The sequence below is a fragment of the Eretmochelys imbricata genome, chromosome 4 (assembly GCF_965152235.1).
Source record: "Eretmochelys imbricata isolate rEreImb1 chromosome 4, rEreImb1.hap1, whole genome shotgun sequence".
Lineage (NCBI taxonomy): Eukaryota > Metazoa > Chordata > Testudines > Cheloniidae > Eretmochelys > Eretmochelys imbricata.
In genome coordinates this window covers 57632258-57654062 of record NC_135575.1, presented here as the reverse complement: position 1 = coordinate 57654062, position 21805 = coordinate 57632258, and the positions used below count along the sequence as shown (strand labels likewise).

The 21805-nt window shown below is 42.4% G+C and overlaps 1 protein-coding gene and 1 long non-coding RNA gene across 8 annotated transcripts in view; one reads left to right on the top strand and one right to left on the bottom strand.

Moving 5' to 3' along the window:
* Positions 1-21805, top strand: part of OTUD4 (OTU deubiquitinase 4) — a 54087-nt gene that overhangs the window by 8389 nt on the left and 23893 nt on the right. For 2 of the 5 annotated variants that reach the window (XM_077815336.1, XM_077815335.1), the window contains exons 5-12: positions 6106-6152; positions 8998-9070; positions 9715-9796; positions 10721-10856; positions 12388-12445; positions 12830-12944; positions 13223-13287; positions 15184-15284. In XM_077815336.1, coding sequence (XP_077671462.1) covers positions 6106-6152; positions 8998-9070; positions 9715-9796; positions 10721-10856; positions 12388-12445; positions 12830-12944; positions 13223-13287; positions 15184-15284 — 677 coding nt within the window. Of the gene's footprint in view, positions 1-6105; positions 6153-8997; positions 9071-9714; positions 9797-10720; positions 12446-12829; positions 12945-13222; positions 13288-14528; positions 14665-15183; positions 15285-21805 lie in introns of those variants that run through there. The other 3 variants (XM_077815337.1, XM_077815339.1, XM_077815338.1) reach the window with 3 other exon arrangements.
* On the bottom strand, positions 3477-10398 carry LOC144264054 (uncharacterized). 3 transcript variants are annotated; one of them, XR_013345938.1, is made up of 5 exons: positions 9948-10398; positions 7772-7900; positions 6657-6833; positions 4560-5625; positions 3477-3968 (listed from the first exon to the last, which is right to left on the bottom strand). It is a non-coding gene; the product is annotated as an uncharacterized LOC144264054 (long non-coding RNA). The 3 variants fall into 3 exon arrangements; XR_013345939.1 differs by lacking the exon at positions 9948-10398 and having other exon boundaries at positions 4560-4962; positions 5549-5625; positions 7772-9155; XR_013345937.1 differs by lacking the exon at positions 9948-10398 and having other exon boundaries at positions 7772-9155.

Genomic DNA, 21805 nt, shown 5'->3' with positions numbered 1-21805 from the left:
TCTAGTATGGGTGATTTATACTTACAAACAAGGTACCAGACTGGATTGGCATATGGTTTATAGGTGGAGAGTACAATTTAATTCTTTTACATCCATGTGGCTACGGTAAGATTGCCCACAATCTGCTGTCACACTACAGAGGAACAAATTTAATAAAGGGATGTTATGTGAATTCCTATTACATTATGCTTTATAAAGCATAATCATATGATATTGAGTTTAGAACATCTATTAAAAAAAGAAAAAAGGCATAGCAGGGAAAAAAATGAACACTGATAGAAATGATTTTCTTATCTTCAGGGTAATAACCATTTACTTTCTTCTTGCTGATTAACTTAAGGGGCAGGGAGGGAAGACAGCAGATTCTTATCTCACTATGATACTTATAGGTGAATGTAGGCAGCAACAGCAAGTGGGCAATAACTGGCTGATATAGACAATAAGTTGTCTGTCCTGTCTGGTTATGAAACAAAAGATCTTTCAGGGTAAAAGGCAAGATTTTTGCACTGCCTAGGCCGTAGTATCTTAGTTCCCCAATGTATTTAGAAATAGAAATAATAGTATGACACCTCTCGGAATGGGTGCTTATTTAGGCCTGTTTCTCTTTATTTAATTTAAGATCTGCAAGGACAGTTTTAAAGGTATTGGGTAAAATTTTCAAAAGCACCTAATAGACTTAGGAGTGGTGACTTTTAGTGGGAGGTAGGCTTCAAAGGGTATGTCTACACTACGGAATAAGGTCGAATTTATAGAAGTCGTTTTTTTAGAAATTGGTTTTGTATATTCGAGTGTGTGTGTCCCCACAGAAAATGCTCTAAGTGCATTAATTCGGCGGAGTGCTTCCACAGTACCGAGGATAGAGTCGACTTTCGGAGCGTTGCACTGTGGATAGCTATCCCACAGTTCCCGCAGTCTCCGCTGCCCATTGGAATCCTGGGTTGAGATCCCAATGCCTGATGGGGCTAAAACATTGTCGTGGGTGGTTCTGGGTACATATTGTCAGGCCCCCCCTTCCCTCCCTCCCTCCGTGAAAGCAAGGGCAGACAATCATTTCGCGCCTTTTTTCCTGAGTTACCTGTGCAGACGCCATACCATGGCAAGCATGGAGCCCGCTCAGGTAACCGTCACCGTATGTCTCCTGGGTGCTGGCAGACGCGGTACGGCATTGCTACACAGTAGCAGCAACCCATTGCCTTGTGGCAGCAGATGGTACAGTACGACTGGTAGCCGTCCTCGTCACGTCCGAGGTGCTCCTGGCCACGTCGGCTGGGAGCGTCTGGGCAGACGTGCGCAGGGACTAAATTTGGAGTGACTTGACCAGGTCATTCTCTTTAGTCCTGCAGTCAGTCCTATTGAACCGTCTTATGGTGAGCAGGCAGGCGATAAGGATTGCTAGCAGTCCTATTGCATCATCTTCTGCCGGGCAGGCAAGAGATGAGGATGGCTAGCAGTCGTACTGCACCATCTTCTGCTGAGCAGCCATGAGATGTGGATGGCATGCAGTCCTTCTGCACCGTCTGCTGTGAGCCAAAGATCTAAAAGATAGATGGAGTGGATCAAAACAAGAAATAGACCAGATTTGTTTTGTACTCATTTGCCTCCTCCCCCGTCTAGGGGACTCGTTCCTCTAGGTCACACTGCAGTCACTCACAGAGAAGGTGCAGCGAGGTAAATCTAGCCAAGAATCAATCAGAGGCCAGACTAACCTCCTTGGTGCACCTAAGTTATTGTTCTTATTGGAACATTTCTTATTGGAACCCTCCGTGAAGTCCTGCCTGAAATACTCCTTGATGTAAAGCCACCCCCTTTGTTGATTTTAGCTCCCTGAAGCCAACCCTGTAAGCTGTGTCGCCAGTTGCCCCTCCCTCCGTCAGAGCAATGGCAGACAGTCGTTCCGCGCCTTTTTTCTGTGCAGACGCCATACCAAGGCAAGCATGGAGGCCGCTCAGATCACTTTGGCAATTAGGAGCACATTAAACACCACACGCATTATCCAGCAGTATATGCAGCACCAGAACCTGGCAAAGAGATACCGGGCGAGGAGGCGACGTCAGCACGGTCACGTGAGCGATCAGGACATGGACACAGATTTCTCTGAAAGCATGGGCCCTGCCAATGCATGCATCATGGTGCTAATGGGGCAGGTTCATGCTGTGGAACGCCGATTCTGGGCTCGGGGAAACAAGCACAGACTGGTGGGACCGCATAGTGTTGCAGGTCTGGGACGATTCCCAGTGGCTGCGAAACTTTTGCATGCATGAGGGCACTTTCATGGAACGTTGTGACTTGCTTTCCCCTGCTCTGAAGCGCATGAATACCAAGATGAGAGCAGCCCTCACAGTTGAGAAGCGAGTGGCGATAGCCCTGTGGAAGCTTGCAACGCCAGAGAGCTACCAGTCAGTTGGGAATCAATTTGGAGTGGGCAAATCTACTGTTGGGGCTGCTGTGATGCAAGTAGCCCACGCAATCAAAGATCTGCTGATATCAAGGGTAGTGACCCTGGGAAATGTGCAGGTCATAGTGGATGGTTTTGCTGCAATGGGATTCCCTAACTGTGGTGGGGCCATAGACGGAACCCGGAGCACCAAGCCGCCGAGTACGTAAACCGCAAGGGGTACTTTTCAGTAGTGCTGCAAGCTCTGGTGGATCACAAGGCACGTTTCACCAACATCAACGTGGGATGGCGGGGAAAGGTACATGACGCTCACATCTTCAGGAACTCTGGTCTGTTTCAAAAGCTGCAGGAAGGGACTTTATTCCCAGACCAGAAAATAACTGTTGGGGATGTTGAAATGCCTATTTGTATCCTTGGGGACCCAGCCTACCCCTTAATGCCATGGCTCATGAAGCTGTACACAGGCAGCCTGGACAGTAGTCAGGAGCTGTTCAACTACAGGCTGAGCAAGTGCAGAATGGTGGTAGAATGGTGCATTTGGACGTTTAAAAGCGCGCTGGCGCAGTTTACTGACTCGGTTAGACCTCAGCGAAACCAATATTCCCACTGTTATTACTGCTTGCTGTGCGCTCCACAATATCTGTGAGAGTAAGGGGGGACGTTTATGGCGGGGTGGGAGGTTGAGGCAAATCGCCTGGCTGCTGGTTACGCTCAGCCAGACACCAGGGCGGTTAGAAGAGCACAGGAGGGCGCGGTACACATCAGAGAAGCTTTGAAAACCAGTTTTATGACTGGCCAGGCTACGGTGTGAAAGTTCTGTTTTTCTCCTTGATGAAACCCCCCGCCCCTTGGTTCACTCTACTTCCCTTTAAGCTAACCAGCCTCCCCTCCTCCCTTTGATCACCGCTTGCAGAGGCAATAAAGTCATTGTTGCTTCACATTCATGCATTCTTTATTCATTCATCACACAAATAGGGGGATGACTACCAAGGTAGCCCAGGATGGGTGGTGGAGGAGGGAAGGAAAATGCCACAGAGCACTTTAAAAGTTTACAACTTTAAAATTTATTGAATGCCAGCCTTCTTTTTTTTTTTTTTTGGGCAATCCTCTGTGACGGAGTGGCTGGTTGGCCGGTGGCCCCCCCCCCACCCCCCACCGCGTTCTTGGGCGTCTGGGTGTGGAGGCTATAGAACTTGGGGAGGAGGGCGGTTGGTTACACAGGGGCTGTAGTGGCAGTCTGTGCTCCAGCTGCCTTTGCTGCAGCTCAACCATACACTGGAGCATACTGGTTTGGTCCTCCAGCAGTCTCAGCATTGAATCCTGCCTCCTTCATCACACTGCCGCCACATTTGAGCTTCAGCCCTGTCTTCAGCCCGCTACCTCTCCTTCCGGTCATTTTGTGCTTTCCTGCACTCTGACATTATTTGCCTCCACGCATTCGTCTGTGCTCTGTCAGTGTGGGAGGACAGCATGAGCTCAGAGAACATTTCATCTCGAGTGCATTTTTTTTTCTTTCTAATCTTCACTAGCCTCTGGGAAGGAGAAGATCCTGTGATCATTGAAACACATGCAGCTGGTGGAGGAAAAAAAAAGGGACAGCGGTATTTAAAAAGACACATTTTATAAAACAGTGGCTACAGTCTTTCAGGGTAAACCTTGCTGTTAACATTACATACATAGCACATGTGCTTTCGTTACAAGGTCACATTTTGCCTCCCCCCTCACCGCGTGGCTACCCCCTCAACCCTCCCCCCTCCCTGTGGCTAACAGCAGGGAACATTTCTGTTTAGCCACAGGCAAACAGCCCAGCAGGAACAGGCTCCTCTGAGTGTCCCCTGAAGAAAAGCACTCTATTTCAACCAGGTGACCATGAATGATATCTCACTCTCCTGAGGATAACACAGAGAGATAAAGAACGGATGTTGTTTGAATGCCAGCAAACATACACTGCGATGCTTTGTTGTACAATGATTCCCGAGTAAGTGTTACTGGCCTGGAGTGGTAAAGTGTCCTACCATGAAGGACACAATAAGGCTGCCCTCCCCAGAAACCTTTTGCAAAGGCTTTGGGAGTACATCCAGGAGAGCCGCGAATGCCAGGGCAAAGTAATCCTTTCACATGCTTGCTTTTAAACCATGTATAGTATTTTAAAAGGTACACTCACCGGAGATCCCTTCTCTGCCTGCTGGGTCCAGGAGGCAGCCTTGGGTGGGTTCGGGGGGTACTGGCTCCAGGTCCAGGGTGAGAAACAGTTCCTGGCTGTCAGGAAAACTGGTTTCTCCGCTTGCTTGCTGTGAGCTATCTACAACCTCATCATCATCTTCTTGTCCCCAAAACCTGCTTCCGTGTTGCCTCCATCTCCATTGAAGGAGTCAGACAACATGGTTGGAGTAGTGGTGGCTGAACCCCCCTAAAATGGCATGCAGCTCATCATAGAAGCGGCATGTTTGGGGCTCTGACCCGGAGCGGCCGTTCGCCTCTCTGGTTTTCTGGTAGGCTTGCCTCAGCTCCTTCAGTTTCACACGGAACTGCTTCGGGTCCCTGTTATGGCCTCTGTCCTTCATGCCCTGGGAGATTTTGACAAAGGTTTTGGCATTTCAAAAACTGGAACGGAGTTCTGATAGCACGGATTCCTCTCCCCATACAGCAATCAGATCCCGTACCTCCCGTTCGGTCCATGCTGGAGCTCTTTTGCGATTCTGGGACTCCATCATGGTCCCCTCTGCTGATGAGCTCTGCATGGTCACCTGCAGCTTGCCACGCTGGCCAAACAGGAAATGAGATTCAAAAGTTCGCGGTTCTTTTCCTGTCTACCTGGCCAGTGCACCTGAGTTGAGAGTGCTGTCCAGAGCGGTCACAATGGAGCATTCTGGGATAACTCCCGGAGGCCAATACCATCGAATTGTGTCCACAGTACCCCAAATTCGAGCCGGCAAGGCTGATTTAAGCGCTAATCCACTAGTTGGGTGGAGTAAGGAAATCGATTTTAAGAGCCCTTTAATTCAAAATAAAGGGCTTCATCGTGTGGACGGGTGCAGGTTTACATCAATTTAACGCTGCTAAATTCGACCTAAAGTCCTAGTGTAGACCAGGGCAAAGTCAGTTTTCAAAATTTTTTGAAAACCCATTGGTTGCCTAGGTTGACTTACGTACCTTTACAACTTTATTTTCATTACGTTTTGATCCCAGATTACATTTTCTTATGCATAATGATCTTTCATTCTCTAAATCTGTGAAGAGAACAACTATGAAAAACCGTTTCTGTACAGGTTTCAGAGTAACAGCCATGTTAGTCTGTATTCGCAAAAAGAAAAGGAGTACTTGTGGCACCTTAGAGACTAACCAATTTATTTGAGCATAAGCTTTCGTGAGCTACAGCTCACTAGACGATGAAGTGAGCTGTAGCTCATGAAAGCTTATGCTCAAATAAATTGGTTAGTCTCTAAGGTGCCACAAGTACTCCTTTTCTTTTTGCGTTTCTATACACTATTCCAAGTTACAAAGTCTATGACTGATGTTCCATATTCCAAAATGAGCGTGACCACACAAAGTAAAACCTTTGGCTGAAATCCAGGCTTAGAATGTTGTTTATTATCTCATGGAAGTGATTTTTTTGCTTTTTTTTTGTTTGTTTGTTTTGGTTTATCCAAATGTGCAATAAAACTTTAGTTTATTTGAAAGAATTGCTTTGTTTTTCTTTTTCCATATAGGAGTGGGTTGGACAAGTGGAAATAAGTGCCCTTTCTCTTATGTACAAGTAAGCAAAATTTGAATACTATTTAATGTTGTATAATGGGAAAAATGCAACCTATTTCAATTCATCAGGTGTATATATGAAGTATTTGGTTAATTAAACATTATTTGAAAAATTTGGTCTTTAAATAATGGATCATTCATGTTGAAAAACCAAACGATGTCAATGAAATATTACTTTCAAAGTACTAGGTGAGCTTTAGGTGCATGAAGTTGCATGTTACTTTGTATGAGGTTCTATGCGGTTTGCATTTTAGGCAGCCAGTGAGACTCAATTTTAGAGCCATGAACTCTGGACAGATGAAAGATGATAGAACTGCTGGTGAGGACATATTTAATCTCTAAGGACAGGCTGCTGGTGGTCTTGTTGCTTCATTACTTTTTGCTGGATAGTTATGGGCCAGATTTATCCCTAGTGTAGACAGGCGCAACTCCATTGAAGACAGTCATTTCACTTGCTTGCACCAGTACTGAATCTGGATTTATGTCTCTAGACAGAACCACTTACCTGACCTCATAACTGGAGGGGGAAGTCTGGTGGTGAAATAAAAATAGATAAATTGCTCTGAAGGCAGGATATATTTGCATCCAGGACCCCAAGTGTTAAACACCAAGACAGACACACACCAGGGAACCTCCTCTTCTCATTAGCAAGTGGTGGGAGGAGTGTGGTGCTGGTATTTCCCTGCAGAGTGAAAAATGCAAGAATCTTTTCAGCTTCACACCGCTACTGGGAAAGCCGGGGCAGCAGCAGAGGCACTGGCATGTTTAGAGGGGAAACCACCACCTCCTCTTTCTGGAGGAGGTGGGAGGAAAAATCGTGTTTCCCTTCCCCCTTTCTGAGAAAAGAAAGGGAAGCGAGAGGAGGTATACATTTACAGGCATAGGGAGGGATGACCGGCTACTCTTGCCAGACACTAGTCAAGAAAAAAAATGGAAGATCAGACCAGTTTCTGCTCCATCCCAATCGTTGTTACTGGCCTTTTGTTGGCTGATGTCTGGTAATTTTTTCTAGATCTCCTGAAAAAAGATGGCTTCTTTGAAAGATGGAAGAACTTAATGATCAAGGAGATTTAGAATACATTTTTCCTTTCCAAACTATTTCTTCTTGATTTGTTTTTAGAATATTTTTCTCTCTCTCAAAATTTACCTATGAACACACTAATTAATCTTGCAGAGTTTATTAGTGTTTCTGATTAGATTAGGAGACTAAGAAATTGGAAAAAACAATAGTGATTACTGAACAAAGAATTAAAATAGTGGGAATTTTATCCAAAGGATAAATACAAAAGATAATGATGGAGATTGATAGATATTCTCTTTCACTCACACTCTTGTGGAACAGAAAAGGCAAATAAGATAGCATGTGGGATTTAACTGTGAATTTTCCAGTTCTTGTTAGTTTGTATCACTTTTGACATTTTATGTGCTACTTTTTATGGTAATAAAAGAAAAAACTTCTCTTTAAATGCAAATTTGGAATAATATAGTTTAGTTAAGTTATAATATGGAATAGGCTCTTTGTGTGTTTGTGTTGAATCCTTCTAAGTGTGATATGGAAGAGTTATTTCCACTTGAAAAGCCATCACTGCATTTGTGCAACATCTACTTGGCAACACATACCTTTGTACAAGGTGAATCTCAGTGCTGGATTGACAGCTTTGGAGATGGAAATCCTCTAACTGCACAACAGTTCAGTGTGGCAGGGATAGTACAAACTTCCTCATGTTGCCTCACCAATGTTCTTCAACTCTGTTATAGGAATAAGAAACCAGTCTCCATGCCTGTTAATATATTATTAATATTTATATGCAAAGCAACAAATGAGTTTCAGTTGGTTACCATATTACATTAGCCATTTGACAAGAAATGAAACAAAATTAAGAGGCCTCTATACACTGTTGTTTTTACTTCTTGATTATAGTACCTTAACCATTCTAAACTAGTGGAGTGAGAAGTTCTATGAGAATTTTGAATAGTTACTTGGGAGAGAAAGGGAGAAACATCCTGACTTAAACTAAACTACCTTCTGCATTTGTCCAGATTGTTAATGCTTTGGTATTTATAACTCTCAATTTTATGGTCTGATGTTTCCAAGCTTAATTTTTACTGGTTTCATACAGTGAGATTCTACGTTAACTGAGTATAATGGATTTATATATCATGTTATTGTTTAGAGGAATAGTATTGTATTCATCTGCAAGGTTCACTTGTACTTTGGGCTGGTCGAAATTCTCTGAATCTGTTTTTGGGCAGAAAATTGAGGGTTGTGGTTTTTTTTTTTTTTTTTTTTTTTTCTTTAGTGCCTAGTTTCCATGGTGTGTGTGGGTTTGTTTTTAATCAGAAAACTGACATATTTTGACTTAGAAATACTACTGTGGTACTGCATGGAAGTCAGAGTTCAGTTGCCTCATGACCCCATTGTCCTCTATGGACTGGGTTTCCCCAAGACGTACTGTGGCCTAGGATTCCCATGATGCACTGCTTTCCCTCTCCGGGCTGGTGAAGGACCATAGTGCACCATAAGAGATGTAGTCCAATCAGAGAGCTTAGCCTATAGAGGAAAATAAGACGAGGCAACCAAACTATAGCTCCCATGAGGTACTGCACCAGGAGTTCCAAAATATTTTGGTATTTGAATTTCTGCTGAGAAAATCAAAATTTTCTGTGGCAAATAACCCCCCCACCACCACCCCTGCTCTGCTTATACTAATGTTACTCACTATTCTTGATTGGTTGTTTTTTTTTTGTTTTTTTTTTTTAAGCAGTCTTATCCTTAGATAGTCCTTGAATTTTCGCTTGGATTCTCACTCTGAATATATTTTCACTTGAATTCTTGTTTTTTCTAGGAAGGATTTTATAATATATCAGGAACCAAATGCTTCTCCTTCACGTGTAACTGAAAATGGCTTTCCTGACAAGGTAAAACAAAACCATCCAAAAATATTTTTATGACTAATGTAAGATGCAATTATCAAATAACATGTTCTTAAAGTAAATAGGTAATCACAAGTCTCATTACTCAATACACAAGCAATGTATATTTTTAATAGCCTAGGACTTGTGACATTCTCAAACTGTAACAACAGTCTTCTCTAATGAAATATGAAACAACAGTAAAATTCTCAAAACAGTGTGGCCCCTAGTTTTGGACATTTAATGGAACAATAGAATGAAATCATAACTTATGTCTACAGAAATAACTCAAATTGTAATATGTTTGATAGCTATTTGGTTAGGTATTAATATGTAGTTGGCTTATTTAAAAAGGGGTCTTAAATTCCTTAGTATTGTACATGTTTATAATATCAAATTATCTGCTACAAATCAAACCTCTTACATACATTTTTCTGTATTACTAGAATTTTTCTATTTGACTAGATCCAGTGAATATCCATAGAAAATTATAGTATATTTTTTTCTCTCTAGTAATTACGAAGCCCTGAAAATTTTTCAGCACAGTATGTGGGCACATAGCATCTTTTTTTAATGCAGTTCTGTGATCACTTTATAAAATGAACATGAAAAATCACTTGTTTAAATATCCTTTCTTTCCTCTTCTCTAGATACTACTGTGTTTTTCAAATGGAAATCACTATGATATTGTTTATCCTATAGAGTATACAGAAAGAGCTGCTTTGTGCCAATGTAAGTACTATTTTGGCAGGTAAGCTTTGCAGTAAACTATATGGTTTCACCAAAGGCTCCAAAAAGTGATTGCCATTTGTTTTGAGCTATTAATAAATCTTCATGTAGAGCTCTTTTCCTTTGCTTAAAGTATAGTTGTACCTAAACCTACCATTGTAGTGATGTGGTTTTCAACTCGTGTAGAACTACAGTCAACAAAGGCTGCATGATCCTGACCAGAGATTTGGATTATGATCTTGTCATCTTTTGAGACATGATGAAATTGATTGCGTATAGTAAAGGAAAGAGAGAGATCAGTATTTATCATTTGTAAGGCTAAATGCAAAAGAAATAGAAAAGGATAGCCTAGGTTAGTTCCTCTTTATTGGGCCTGGATACTCTATCATTGAGACTTCAACCTCCTAATTCATAGTGAATTGCATTATCACTTGGCCACAATGCCAGTTTTATATCTGTACTCTAAACAATAAGAGAAAATTTGTCAATGTTAATCTTAGAGTCCTTGCATGTCTGAATTTCCACTGAAGTCAGGTGTGTTAATGAGCATGAATGAGAATTTTTATTAGTATTGCAGTAATGCCCAAAGGCCTCTGTCAGGTATTAGGGCCCACTGTGCCAGGTACTCTACCGACATAGGCCTTCATTCTTCAGTGGGGCACAGTGTGCATGCCCATCCAATTGCACGACCCCAAAGAGCTGAGGGCTTAGTTTTTAGTAGTGCTGAGCATCCACAGTTGAAATCAATGGGAACTTCAGGGGCTCTGCACTTGTAAAAATCTGGTGCTTATAATCTGTAAACGGTTATTCCATTTCTTCTTCACCTAACATTTCAAAAAGTTTTCTTGACACTATTTAAAATAACCTCTCAAATGTTGAGTAAAATCTCATTTACAGTCATTAAATCCTAACTGATTTCTCTCCCAGCTCTTCTTTATGAATTGTTGTATGAAAAAGTGTTTTGTACTGATGTGAATAAAATCCTAGTGGAACTTGGTGTGACAGAAGAAAATAATGGTAGCAGTGAAGTGTCTGATTCAGATTCAGAAGACGACAACTGCAAGTAAGGGATATTTTAAAATTAATTATTCAGTTATGGTTGAACAATTCACAGTGATTAGATATTCAGTAGAGCTCCTGGCAGGAAGCAAAATGCTATGTGTCATTCTTTTACTTTCAAGAGGGAGGAAAAAGGTCAAGTGTGAATTGTAATGCTCATGAAAGTATGAAATTTGTACTGTTCACTAGATCTTATATAGGATTTTGTGGTGCCTTCTGCAATCAGAGGGGTGGTTTTGCCTGCATTCCAGGTTTGGCTCACCTGTAGTAGAGGAAGTTCTATCACTGCTGCATGCCCCCTCTTCCTGTCAAACCACAGAAGCAGCTCTGTGGGAAATTTGGCAGTGTTCCAGCTCCATATGGGAGGGAGGGAATGTAATGAGGTATGAGGGTTGTCTGTGTAGGATTCTCCTCCTGCTGAAAACCATTGGAGGAAACCACTTCAGAAAGAAGGTCAAATCCTGATCTTGTTTAAATGTGTGTAAATAGTGAGTAACTCCATAGACTACAGAGGAATTATTCCAGATTTACACTCGTGTAACTGAGAGCAGAATTTAGACAAGAATCTGCTTCAACTTGTGATGCTTCCTTCTCTGTGGAATGCCCACTGGGAGGGGTCCCAGGGCAACTGGGGGAGCCCTTGGCAGCATGGCTTTTGCAATGTATCAGTATTTGAATCCTTATGAGCATATGATGCTAAATAATGTATTTTTGTAACTGAGGGCATATAGTCATTTGAGACTAGACTGAGACCACCAAACTCTTCTTTCTTTTTTACTTTCCAGATTTCCAATGAGAGAAAGCTAGTGCTTGTAACCTTACTCCTGTCTCAACACAAATTACATACAATTTGCTGCTTTCGTTAAGCAGTATTTTAAAATTATTTTTTCTTGTTTTTAGGGAAAAGTTGAGTTTAGTGTGTGTGTTCTTAATTATTTATCTGGAGGGAGTTTTATTTTTTTTTTTTTTTGAGGAAGAGTGAATCTAATTTTCATAGAAATTAAAATTTTTGCCATAGCTGCTATTATGTAATGAAGAAAGCAGTAAACTGTTCAAATGCAGTTCTTAGAAACAAATGATGCTTTTTTCCCTCTGTTCATGGGAAGCAAATTTTCTAATAGCAGCAGGTGTAGAAGATGGGGGGAAAATGAGAAAGTAAATATGAGTTGCTTAAATCGCCTCATTTGTTTCTTCAGATGAGTTGGGTTGTTTTCTCTCAGGCCTGTTTGCTAAAGTCTTAACTAAAGGACTTACATTTCCTGTTTCAAACTTTTACTGGGTGAGTTGCTAATCTGATTTAGAACTGTACAGTCTATACTGAATTTTATTTGTGAATGTAATGAGAGTAGCTTTTATTTTGGGGAACTTCATAATTATGCCTCTAAGAGCAATATATTCACCATTGCATATAGTGTGAAATTTAACTTCATTATGAAGGTTATGGGTAATTTTTGTGTACAATATGGAAGGTATTTCTGACCAGTTTGTGAATCCTAATTTTAACGGTGTCATTTAAAGCATCTTCTTTTTTACAGAAGTAAAACTGCTGCAGTTAATGATATGAATGGATTAAAGTCTTTTTCTGGCAACAAGGTATTTTTACATTAACACTTCTTTCCCTCTTAGTTGTACTTGGCTGTATTTTACAAAGGTTACTGTTTCTCGAGTAACTTGAGTTTCTTCATTTTTAAATATGGTACATTAGGAGAATTATATAGTTGTTAAAATTATATTCAAATCTGCATTTGAAATCTCAGGGGTTAGGGGCTATCCTTACTGTTGCTTAGTGTCTAGTTTTGTTGCTGTATGTTAAAAGGAAATTCCCTTGAATTAAACTTCCATAGCTGTTAATGCTTTTATGAGCACCTAACTGCTTTACATTCCAGTTTGAAGCTTATGTGAGTGATATGATACTAAATGAGCTGCTAGAAATCTCTATGTATTTGATCACTTGCTATTTTGTTCTGTTTTGTACAGCACCTTAGGAACAATGGAAATCCTATCTCATTTTTGCCTAGAAAAGTTCTTAAATCACTCAATCCGTCATTTTACAGAAATGTTGAATATGAAGTTTGGCTACAGTCAAAAGAGGGTAAGTTAGTATTTAAGGCCCCATTGAGAGCCCCTCTCTGTCAAGCTGATCTATAAGGGTGGGCCCTGTGGAGTCCCAAAAATGCTATGAGCAGGTGCAGGGATCTGCCCACATGTGTCAGCTTGCAGATTCAGGGCCTAAATAGTTATTTCAGTCCCAAGATACTAATGGGACAAAAATTTAATTAGATTGTTCTTTGTTGCAGTGCCTAAACTATATTTTTATAACAGGTAGAAAATTACTGTAATCTGACTGCTATATACTGATGTTGTTTACAGATCAGCAAAAACGGGATTTTTCCATTGCTGCTGGCATGCAATATTCAATTGGAGATAAATGTAAAGTAAGTAATTGGTTGAAATAGTAACTTCTATGCCTTGTGGCCTGGAGACCAATTTTTTCCTTGGCTTTTGGTTTAACTGCATTGTTAATATTTTCTATTTAAAATTTTTTGCTTACATTTAAATGAGTATGCTCATTTATTATGTGAATACCCTGAGTTGGAAACTCTGCCAGTAAAGATGCAGTAGGATGTGCTTGGGAAGTATAAAGCGTGATAAAATTTGTTGTGCAAAAGGCCTCAGTCCTGTGGACACTCATGTGCTTAACTTCCCAAGTTACATTCAGTAGGACAGTTGATGTGCTTAAACTGAATCACAAGCATAAGTGTTTGCAGTATCAGGGCCTGAGTCCTCATCCAAAAACTAACATTTGTGCCTGTCTCACAAACTTTTGCACCCAGTCTTAATTTTATGATGTGTTTTAGGCCATTTATTGTAGAATAAAATGGTTTATTTAAAAAAAAATCAGTTTCTAACTAGGAGTAAAGTAGTACTGTTTTGGGCAAGAACGCTGGGGATATCCACAGTGAAACAAGAAGACACTGAAGCAGAGTTAAAAAGATGGAGATTTTGCTATAAGCAGTGTTCCTAAGCATGCCCTGTGGATTCTGTTGCAAGTAATGGAAAGCTTGTTTATCTTCTTATATTCTGTACTAATAATGCCTAACTTAATGGTTGTAATATCCAGGTATCACATTATTGGAAAGGGGAAAAGTGACAGCTGTTCTTCTGAATTTCTTGATGAGAAAAAACAGTGAATCTTGACATAAAACAAAGTGGGAAAACTGTAATACTTAACTGTATTTTCATTATGCATCCAGCATTCTATTGTATTATTGTAATGTCTACGGGACCATTTGGGATTCAGGGCCCCATTGTGATAGGCACTGCGCATGCACATGCGTGCACACTCTCCATGCTCCTGGGATTTCACAATCTCTGTATATGACAGGATAATGATAGCTGCATTTAAACAACAAACCAAAAAACCCTAACAAACAAGTGGGCTGGGGAGAACAGGATAAGGATAAACAGTGAAACATACGTGATTAGTGTGGTGTGAGAAGCCTCAGCACCTAAAATGCCTATAAATGTTTTATTGTTTCTTAACCTTAGGAATGTAAACATTTTGTTTGCAGAAACCAGAGTTAATCATTATCATGACTTATTTTTTTTTTTTTTTTTTTACAGAAAATGAAATATATGTTTTTATTTAAAAAAGAAAAACACTGACAAAATGATTGTTTCAGGAGGGAAACTTTTGAAAGGACTGGTATTAGTGTTCCCCATGAGACTACATTAATAAAGTCCCATCTGTGTCAAAAAATGTTTTATGCTGGAATTTTAACCAAGCTGAGCATTAGGACTCTTTCCAAACAGTATGTTGCTATTCTCTTCTCTAATGTGTCACTTTAAGTTTCAGAGTAGCAGCCGTGTTAGTCTGTATTCACAAAAAGAAAAGGAGTACTTGTGGCACCTTAGAGACTAACCAATTTATTTGAGCATGAGCTGTAGCTCACGGAAGCTTATGCTCAAATAAATTGGTTAGTCTCTAAGGTGCCACAAGTCCTCCTTTTCTTTTTGCTTTTAAGTGTTGTTCTGTGTTGGTTTGAAAGCTGTGATTTCTCCAACACTTCATAGAGTAGTGCTGTTGGGGACACTTTTTTTTTTTTTTTTTTGTATAAGGTCATTCAAATAAGTAGTATGGGTTAAAGTTTACCTTTTATTATTTTGACCACCATCACTGAAGCAACATTTCTTGATGTCTCCCAGGACTTCTGTTATTGCCAAGGGAGCAGTTGCTGACATTGCTGGGTGTTCAAGGGTTAAATCTTCCCTTTTCTTTGTGTTCTTTATGTAATACTCACAACATCTTTTTCCTTATAATTTTTCCACAGGTGCGCTTAGACCACAATGGGAAATTTTATAATGCCCATATCCAAGAGGTTTGCTCTGAGAATGGGCCAGTTATTGTTTTTGTAGAAGAGCTTGGAGAAAAGTAAGTAAACTTTTCATATATAAATTTGTCATATAGAACTTTATTAATGCAGCTTCCCCCTTCTTAGTGTTTTGACACGATCTGCGTGATCATTTTGACATAGCACTACTTCGGATAAAGGGCTGCGTGCATTTCAACAGCAGCTGAAACTGTCTGAACAACAGTTACGTTACTATTATAAAAGGGTGAACTTACTCCCCAACCCTATCTACACACAGCATAAAAATATCTTGTAGCTGTGTACCTCTATAAATTATGGTGTATATATTAGGGCTGTCAAACAATTAAAAGTATCATGTGATTAAAAAATTAATTGCGATTAAACAATAATAGAATACCATTTTCTACATTTTCAAATATATTGATTTCAATTAGAACACAGAATACAAAGTGTACAGTGCTTATTGTATTGGGTTGTAATAAAAAATAAATATAAAAGTACTGTAGTGCAATCTTTTTATAATGAAAGTTGAACTTACAAATGTAGAATTATGTACAAAAAATAACTGCATTCATAAACAAAACAATGTAAAACTTTAGAACCTACAAGTCTACTCAGTCCCACTTCAGCCATTCACTCAAACAAGTTTGGTTACAATTTGCAGGAGAAAGTGCTGTCCACGTCTTGTTTACAATGTCATCTGAAAGTGAGAACAGCCTTTCACATGGCACTGTTGTAGCCGGCATCGCAAGGTATTTATGTGGGGACCTGCATGAAAAACCTCCTAAGCTTATCTTTACCAGCTTAGGTCAAAACTTCCCCAAGGTACAAAGTATTCCACCCGTGGTCCTTGGAATGGCCGCTACCACCACCAAACTAATACTGGTTACTGGGGAAGAGCTGTTTGGACGCGTCTTTCCCCCCAAATTACTTCCCAAAACCCTGCACCCCACTTCCTGGACAAGGTTTGGTAAAAAGCCTCACCAATTTGCCTAGGTGACTACAGACCCAGACCCTTGGATCTTAAGAACAATGAACAATCCTCCCAACACTTGCACCCCCCCTTTCCTGGGAAATGTTGGATAAAAAGCCTCACCAATTTGCATAGGTGACCACAGACCCAAACCCTTGGATCTGAGAACAATGAAAAAGCATTCAGTTTTTTACAAGAAGACTTTTAATAGAAAATAGAAGTAAATAGAAATAAAGAAATCCCCCCTGTAAAATCAGGATGGTAGATATCTTACAGGGTAATTAGATTAAAAAACATAGAGAACCCCTCTAGGCAAAACCTTAAGTTACAAAAAAGATACACAGACAGAAATAGTTATTCTATTCAGCACAATTCTTTTCTCAGCCATTTAAAGAAATCATAATCTAACACATACCTAGCTAGATTACTTACTAAAAGTTCTAAGACTCCATTCCTGTTCTGTCCCTGGCAAAAGCAGCATGCAGACAGACACAGACCCTTTGTTTCTCTCCCTCCTCCCAGCTTTTGAAAGTATCTTGTCTCCTCATTGGTCATTTTGGTCAGGTGCCAGCGAGGTTACCTTTAGCTTCTTAACCCTTTACAGGTGAGAGGAGCTTTCCCCTGGCCAGGAGGAATTTCAAAGGGGTTTACCCTTCCCCTTATATTTATGACACGCCCCCCAAATCTCAGCTAGGGTGAAACACTGGCTGGGATTTCTTCCTGGAGCTCTCGGAAAAACAGAGTTAATAAGACACATGCATCTCTAAATATACTACCAAGTACATAAAGACTAACAATATTTTCCACATCTTAAGGACGATTTTAACCAGTTGATTCTGGGAAACTTTCACGGGAGAGTGCATCAGCCACTTTGTTAGAAGCTCCTGAGATGTGTTGGATGTCGAAATCAAAATCTTGGAGAGCTAAACTCCACCGAAGAAGTTTTTTGTTAGTTTCTTTGACGGTGTGAAGCCATTTTAGTGCAGCATGGTCGGTTTGCAGGTGGAAACGCCGTCCCCAAACATATGGGCGTAGCTTTTCCAGAGCGTAGACAATGGCATAACATTCTTTTTCAGTGACTGACCAGTTGCTTTCCCTCTCAGACAGTTTTTTGCTGAGAAACACTACAGGGTGGAATTCTTGATCAGGTCCTTTTTGCATTAAAACTGCTCCCACACCACGCTCGGATGCATCTGTGGTTACTAGGAACGGTTTGTCAAAGTCTGGGGCCCTTAGTACAGGGTCAGACATGAGTGTCGCTTTAAGCTTGTTAAAGGCCTTCTGACACTTTCCAGTCCACTGAACAGCATTTGGCTGTTTCTTTTTGGTTAGGTCTGTCAGTGGGGCAGCGATTTGGCTGTAGTGCGGTACAAATCGTCTGTAATAACCGGCCAAGCCTAAGAAGGATTGAACCTGTTTCTTTGACTTTGGGACAGGCCACTTTTGGATAGCATCCACTTTGGCCTGTAGGGGGTTGATAGTTCCTTGACCCACCTGGTGTCCAAGGTAAGTCACTCTGTTTAGGCCTATTTGACACTTCTTAGCCTTAACAGTTAGTCCTGCCTCCCTTATGCGCTCAAGGACTTTTTGTAGATGTTCCAGGTGGTCTGCCCAGGAATCCGAAAATATGGCCACATCGTCAAGGTAGGCGACTGCATATTCTCCTAATCCCGCTAGGAGACCATCTACAAGTCTTTGGAAAGTGGCGGGTGCATTTCGCAGCCCGAAAGGGAGTACATTAAATTCATACAGCCCGAGATGTGTGATGAAGGCTGACCTTTCCTTGGCAGATTCATCTAGCGGTACCTGCCAGTACCCCTTGGTTAAGTCCAAGGTAGAGATGAACTGGGCCCGTCCCAGTTTCTCTAATAGTTCATCTGTGCGTGGCATTGGATAGTTGTCTGGGCGAGTTACAGCATTTAGCTTACGGTAGTCCACGCAAAAACGTATTTCCCCATCTGGTTTGGGAACTAGAACCACTGGAGATGCCCATGCACTTTCAGAGGGGCGGATTACACCCATCTGTAACATATCCTGGATCTCCCATTCTATAGCAGTTTTAGCTTGAGGAGACACCCGGTAAGGTTGGACCCTAATTGGGTGAGCATTACCTGTGTCAATGGAGTGGTATGCCCGTTCAGTCAGTCCTGGGGTGGCTGAGAACGTTGGCGCGTAGCTAGTGCACAGCTCCTGGATTTGCTGTCGCTGCATACGCCCAAGGGTCATGGAGAGGTTCACCTCTTCCACACCACCAGCACATTTCCCTTCGTAGTAGACACCTTCAGGCCATTCAGCATCATCTTCTCCCTGGGCTGTAAACTGACAAACCTTTAATTCTCTGGAATAAAAGGGCTTTAGAGAATTAATATGGTACACCTTAGGCTTTCGGTTGGAGGTGGGGAATGCTATGAGATAATTAACAGCTCCCAGGCGCTCCTGGACCGTGAATGGCCCTTCCCACGATGCTTCCATTTTATGGGCCTGGAGCGCCCTTAAGACCATGACCTGGTCTCCTACTTTGAAGGAACGCTCTCTGGCATGTTTATCATACCAGGCTTTTTGCTCTTTTTGAGCATCCTGTAAGTTTTCTTTAGCAAGGTCTAAAGAGGTTCGGAGGGTGTTTTGTAGGTTGGTTACAAAGTCCAGAATGTTAGTTCCTGGAGAAGGTGTAAATCCCTCCCATTGCTGCTTCACCAACTGCAATGGCCCCTTAACCTCACGGCCATATACAAGTTCAAATGGGGAAAACCCTAAACTGGGATGTGGTACAGCTCTGTAGGCAAAGAGCAACTGCTGCAACACTAGGTCCCAATCATTGGAGTGCTCATTTACGAATTTACGTATCATGGCCCCCAAAGTTCCATTAAACTTCTCCACCATGCCATTTGTTTGATGGTGGTAAGGAGTGGCAACCAAGTGATTTACCCCAGGAGCTTCCCAAAGGTTTTTCATAGTTCCTGCCAGGAAATTAGTCCCTGCATCTGTGAGGATGTCGGAGGGCCAACCTACCCTGGCAAAAATGTCTGCTAGTGCCTGGCATACACTTTTAGCCCTGGTGTTGCTTAGAGCTACTGCTTCCGGCCATCGGGTGGCAAAATCCATGAAAGTCAGTATGTACTGCTTTCCTCTGGCTGTCTTTTTCGGAAAAGGACCCAGAATATCCACAGCTACTCGCTGAAATGGAACTTCAATGATGGGGAGTGGTTGTAGAGGGGCTTTGACCTGGTCTTGGGGTTTTCCCACTCTTTGGCACACCTCACAAGACTGGACATAGGTAGAAACATCCTTGCCCATTCCCTCCCAGTGGAATGACCCCCCCAAACGGTCTTTGTTCCTGTTCACCCCAGCATGGCCACTAGGGTGATCGTGGGCTAAGCTCAAGAGCTTGGCCCGGTATTTAGTTGGAACTACCAACTGTCTCTGAGGATGCCAGTCTTCCTGGTGTCCACCAGAAAGAGTTTCCTTGTATAAAAGTCCTCTTTCTACAACAAACCTGGATCGATTAGAAGAGCTGAGAGGCGGTGGGTTGCTCCGTGCCGCTGTCCAAGCTCTCTGGAGGCTTTCATCTGCTTCCTGTTCGGTCTGGAACTGTTCCCTTGATGCTGGAGACATCAGTCCCTCATTGGATTGTGGACCTAGGCTTGGTCCCTCTGGAAGCAATATAGGGGATGGAGCTGTTTCTGTTGACTGTGAACCGCTCTCCGCTGGTGCACTATGTTGGGATTCAGGCTCCGGCTGAGCCTCTTGTGTAGGGTTATCGGCTGCTGCCAGTTCAGGTTCAGTGGGGCCCTCTGGTGTTGAGGTTGCAAGTACTGGATTCAGTGCTGACACAGGGTCTGGTGTTGGTTGTTCGGCTGGTTCCGGTTCTGGGACTGGTTCCGTCTGGGTCTCTGGGACTGGATCCACTACTGCTGTTGCAGACATTGGCCTAAGGTCCAGGTCCATCACCTCTGACTGGGTCCTGATAGCAGTTTCCGGAACAGAGCTAGGCCTCACGGCTTGTTTAGCCTGGCTGCGGGTGACCGTTCCCACCCTCTTGGCCTGCTTCACATGATTGGCCAAGTCTTCCCCCAACAGCATGGGGATGGGATAATCATCATAGACTGCAAAAGTCCACATTCCTGACCAGCCCTTGTACTGGACAGGCAACTTGGCTGTAGGCAAATTGAAAGAGTTGGACTTGAAGGGTTGAATCGTCACTTGGATCTCTGGGTTGATTAAATTGGGGTCCACTAAGGAAGCATGGATAGCTGACACTTGTGCTCCGGTGTCCCTCCACGCGGTGACCTTCTTCCCGCCCACACTCACAGTTTCCCTCCGCTCCAAGGGTATCTGGGAAGTATCTGGGCCTGTGGACCTCTGGTGTGATTCCGGTGCAATGAACTGTAATCTGTTGGGGTTCTTGGGGCAGTTGGCCTTTACATGCCCCAGCTCGTTACATTTAAAACATCGTCCAGCTGACGGGTCACTGGGGCGAGGAGGGTTGCTGGAGAACGGGGTGGCAGGACAATAAGGGGTCTGGAGGGTTCTTTGGGAGGTAGGTGGGGCCTTGGGCGGCCCCCGGTAATAGGGTGTGGTCTGGGGTGGTCCCTTCTGGTCTCCGCTCCAACTGCGACCAGTTTTCTTCTTCTCTGCCACCTCCACCCATCTGGCTCCAATCTCTCCTGCCTCGATTACAGTTTTGGGTTTCCCATCTAGGATGTATCTTTCTATTTCCTCAGGAACACCCTCTAAGAATTGTTCCATTTGCATTAGGAAGGGCAAATTTACTGGAGATTCAACACTTGCTCCTGATATCCAGGCATCCCAATGTTTCACAATGTGGTAGGCATGTCGGGTAAATGACATGTCTGGTTTCCACCTTAGGGCTCTGAACCTCCGACGAGACTGCTCGGGTGTTATCCCCATTCTGACTCTCGCCTTGGATTTAAACAGTTCATACTTGTTCATGTGTTCTTTAGGCATTTCAGCTGCCACCTCAGCTAAGGGTCCACTGAGCTGCGGCCTCAGCTCTACCATGTATTGGTCAGTAGAGATGTTGTACCCAAGGCAGGCCCTTTCGAAGTTTTCTAGGAAGGCCTCAGTATCATCGCCTGCCTTGTAGGTGGGGAACTTTCTGGGATGGGAAGTGGTACTTGGAGAAGTATTACTAGGGTTTGTTGGGATATTCTGCTGAGCCTTTATCTTCTCCATCTCCTCCACATACTTCCTCTCTTTTTCTTTCTCCTCCAGTTCTTTGTCCCTCGCTTCCATAGCTCTCCTGTGAGCAGCCGCTTGGTGTTGTTCTGCCTCCCTTTCTTGTTCCTTCTTCAGCTGCATGAGTTCTATCTGTCTTTCATGTTCCCTTTGTCTTTCCTCAGCCTGAAATTTGGCTAATTCGAGCTGTAGTCGAGCCGCGGATTTTGCCATTCTAACCTCTCTGTTTTTAACTAACTTTACACCCGAGGTTTAGAAATAAACAAACAAAACTTGGCTGTAAAATTTTGCTGTGCTGGAATAGAATACCTATTCTCTGATAGTGATTGTCAGCCTACAGAAAAAGACAATTCCCTTGTCTCTGTTCTGGGCCCAACTTAAAGCAAAAAACCTCCAAACTACTTGGAAACC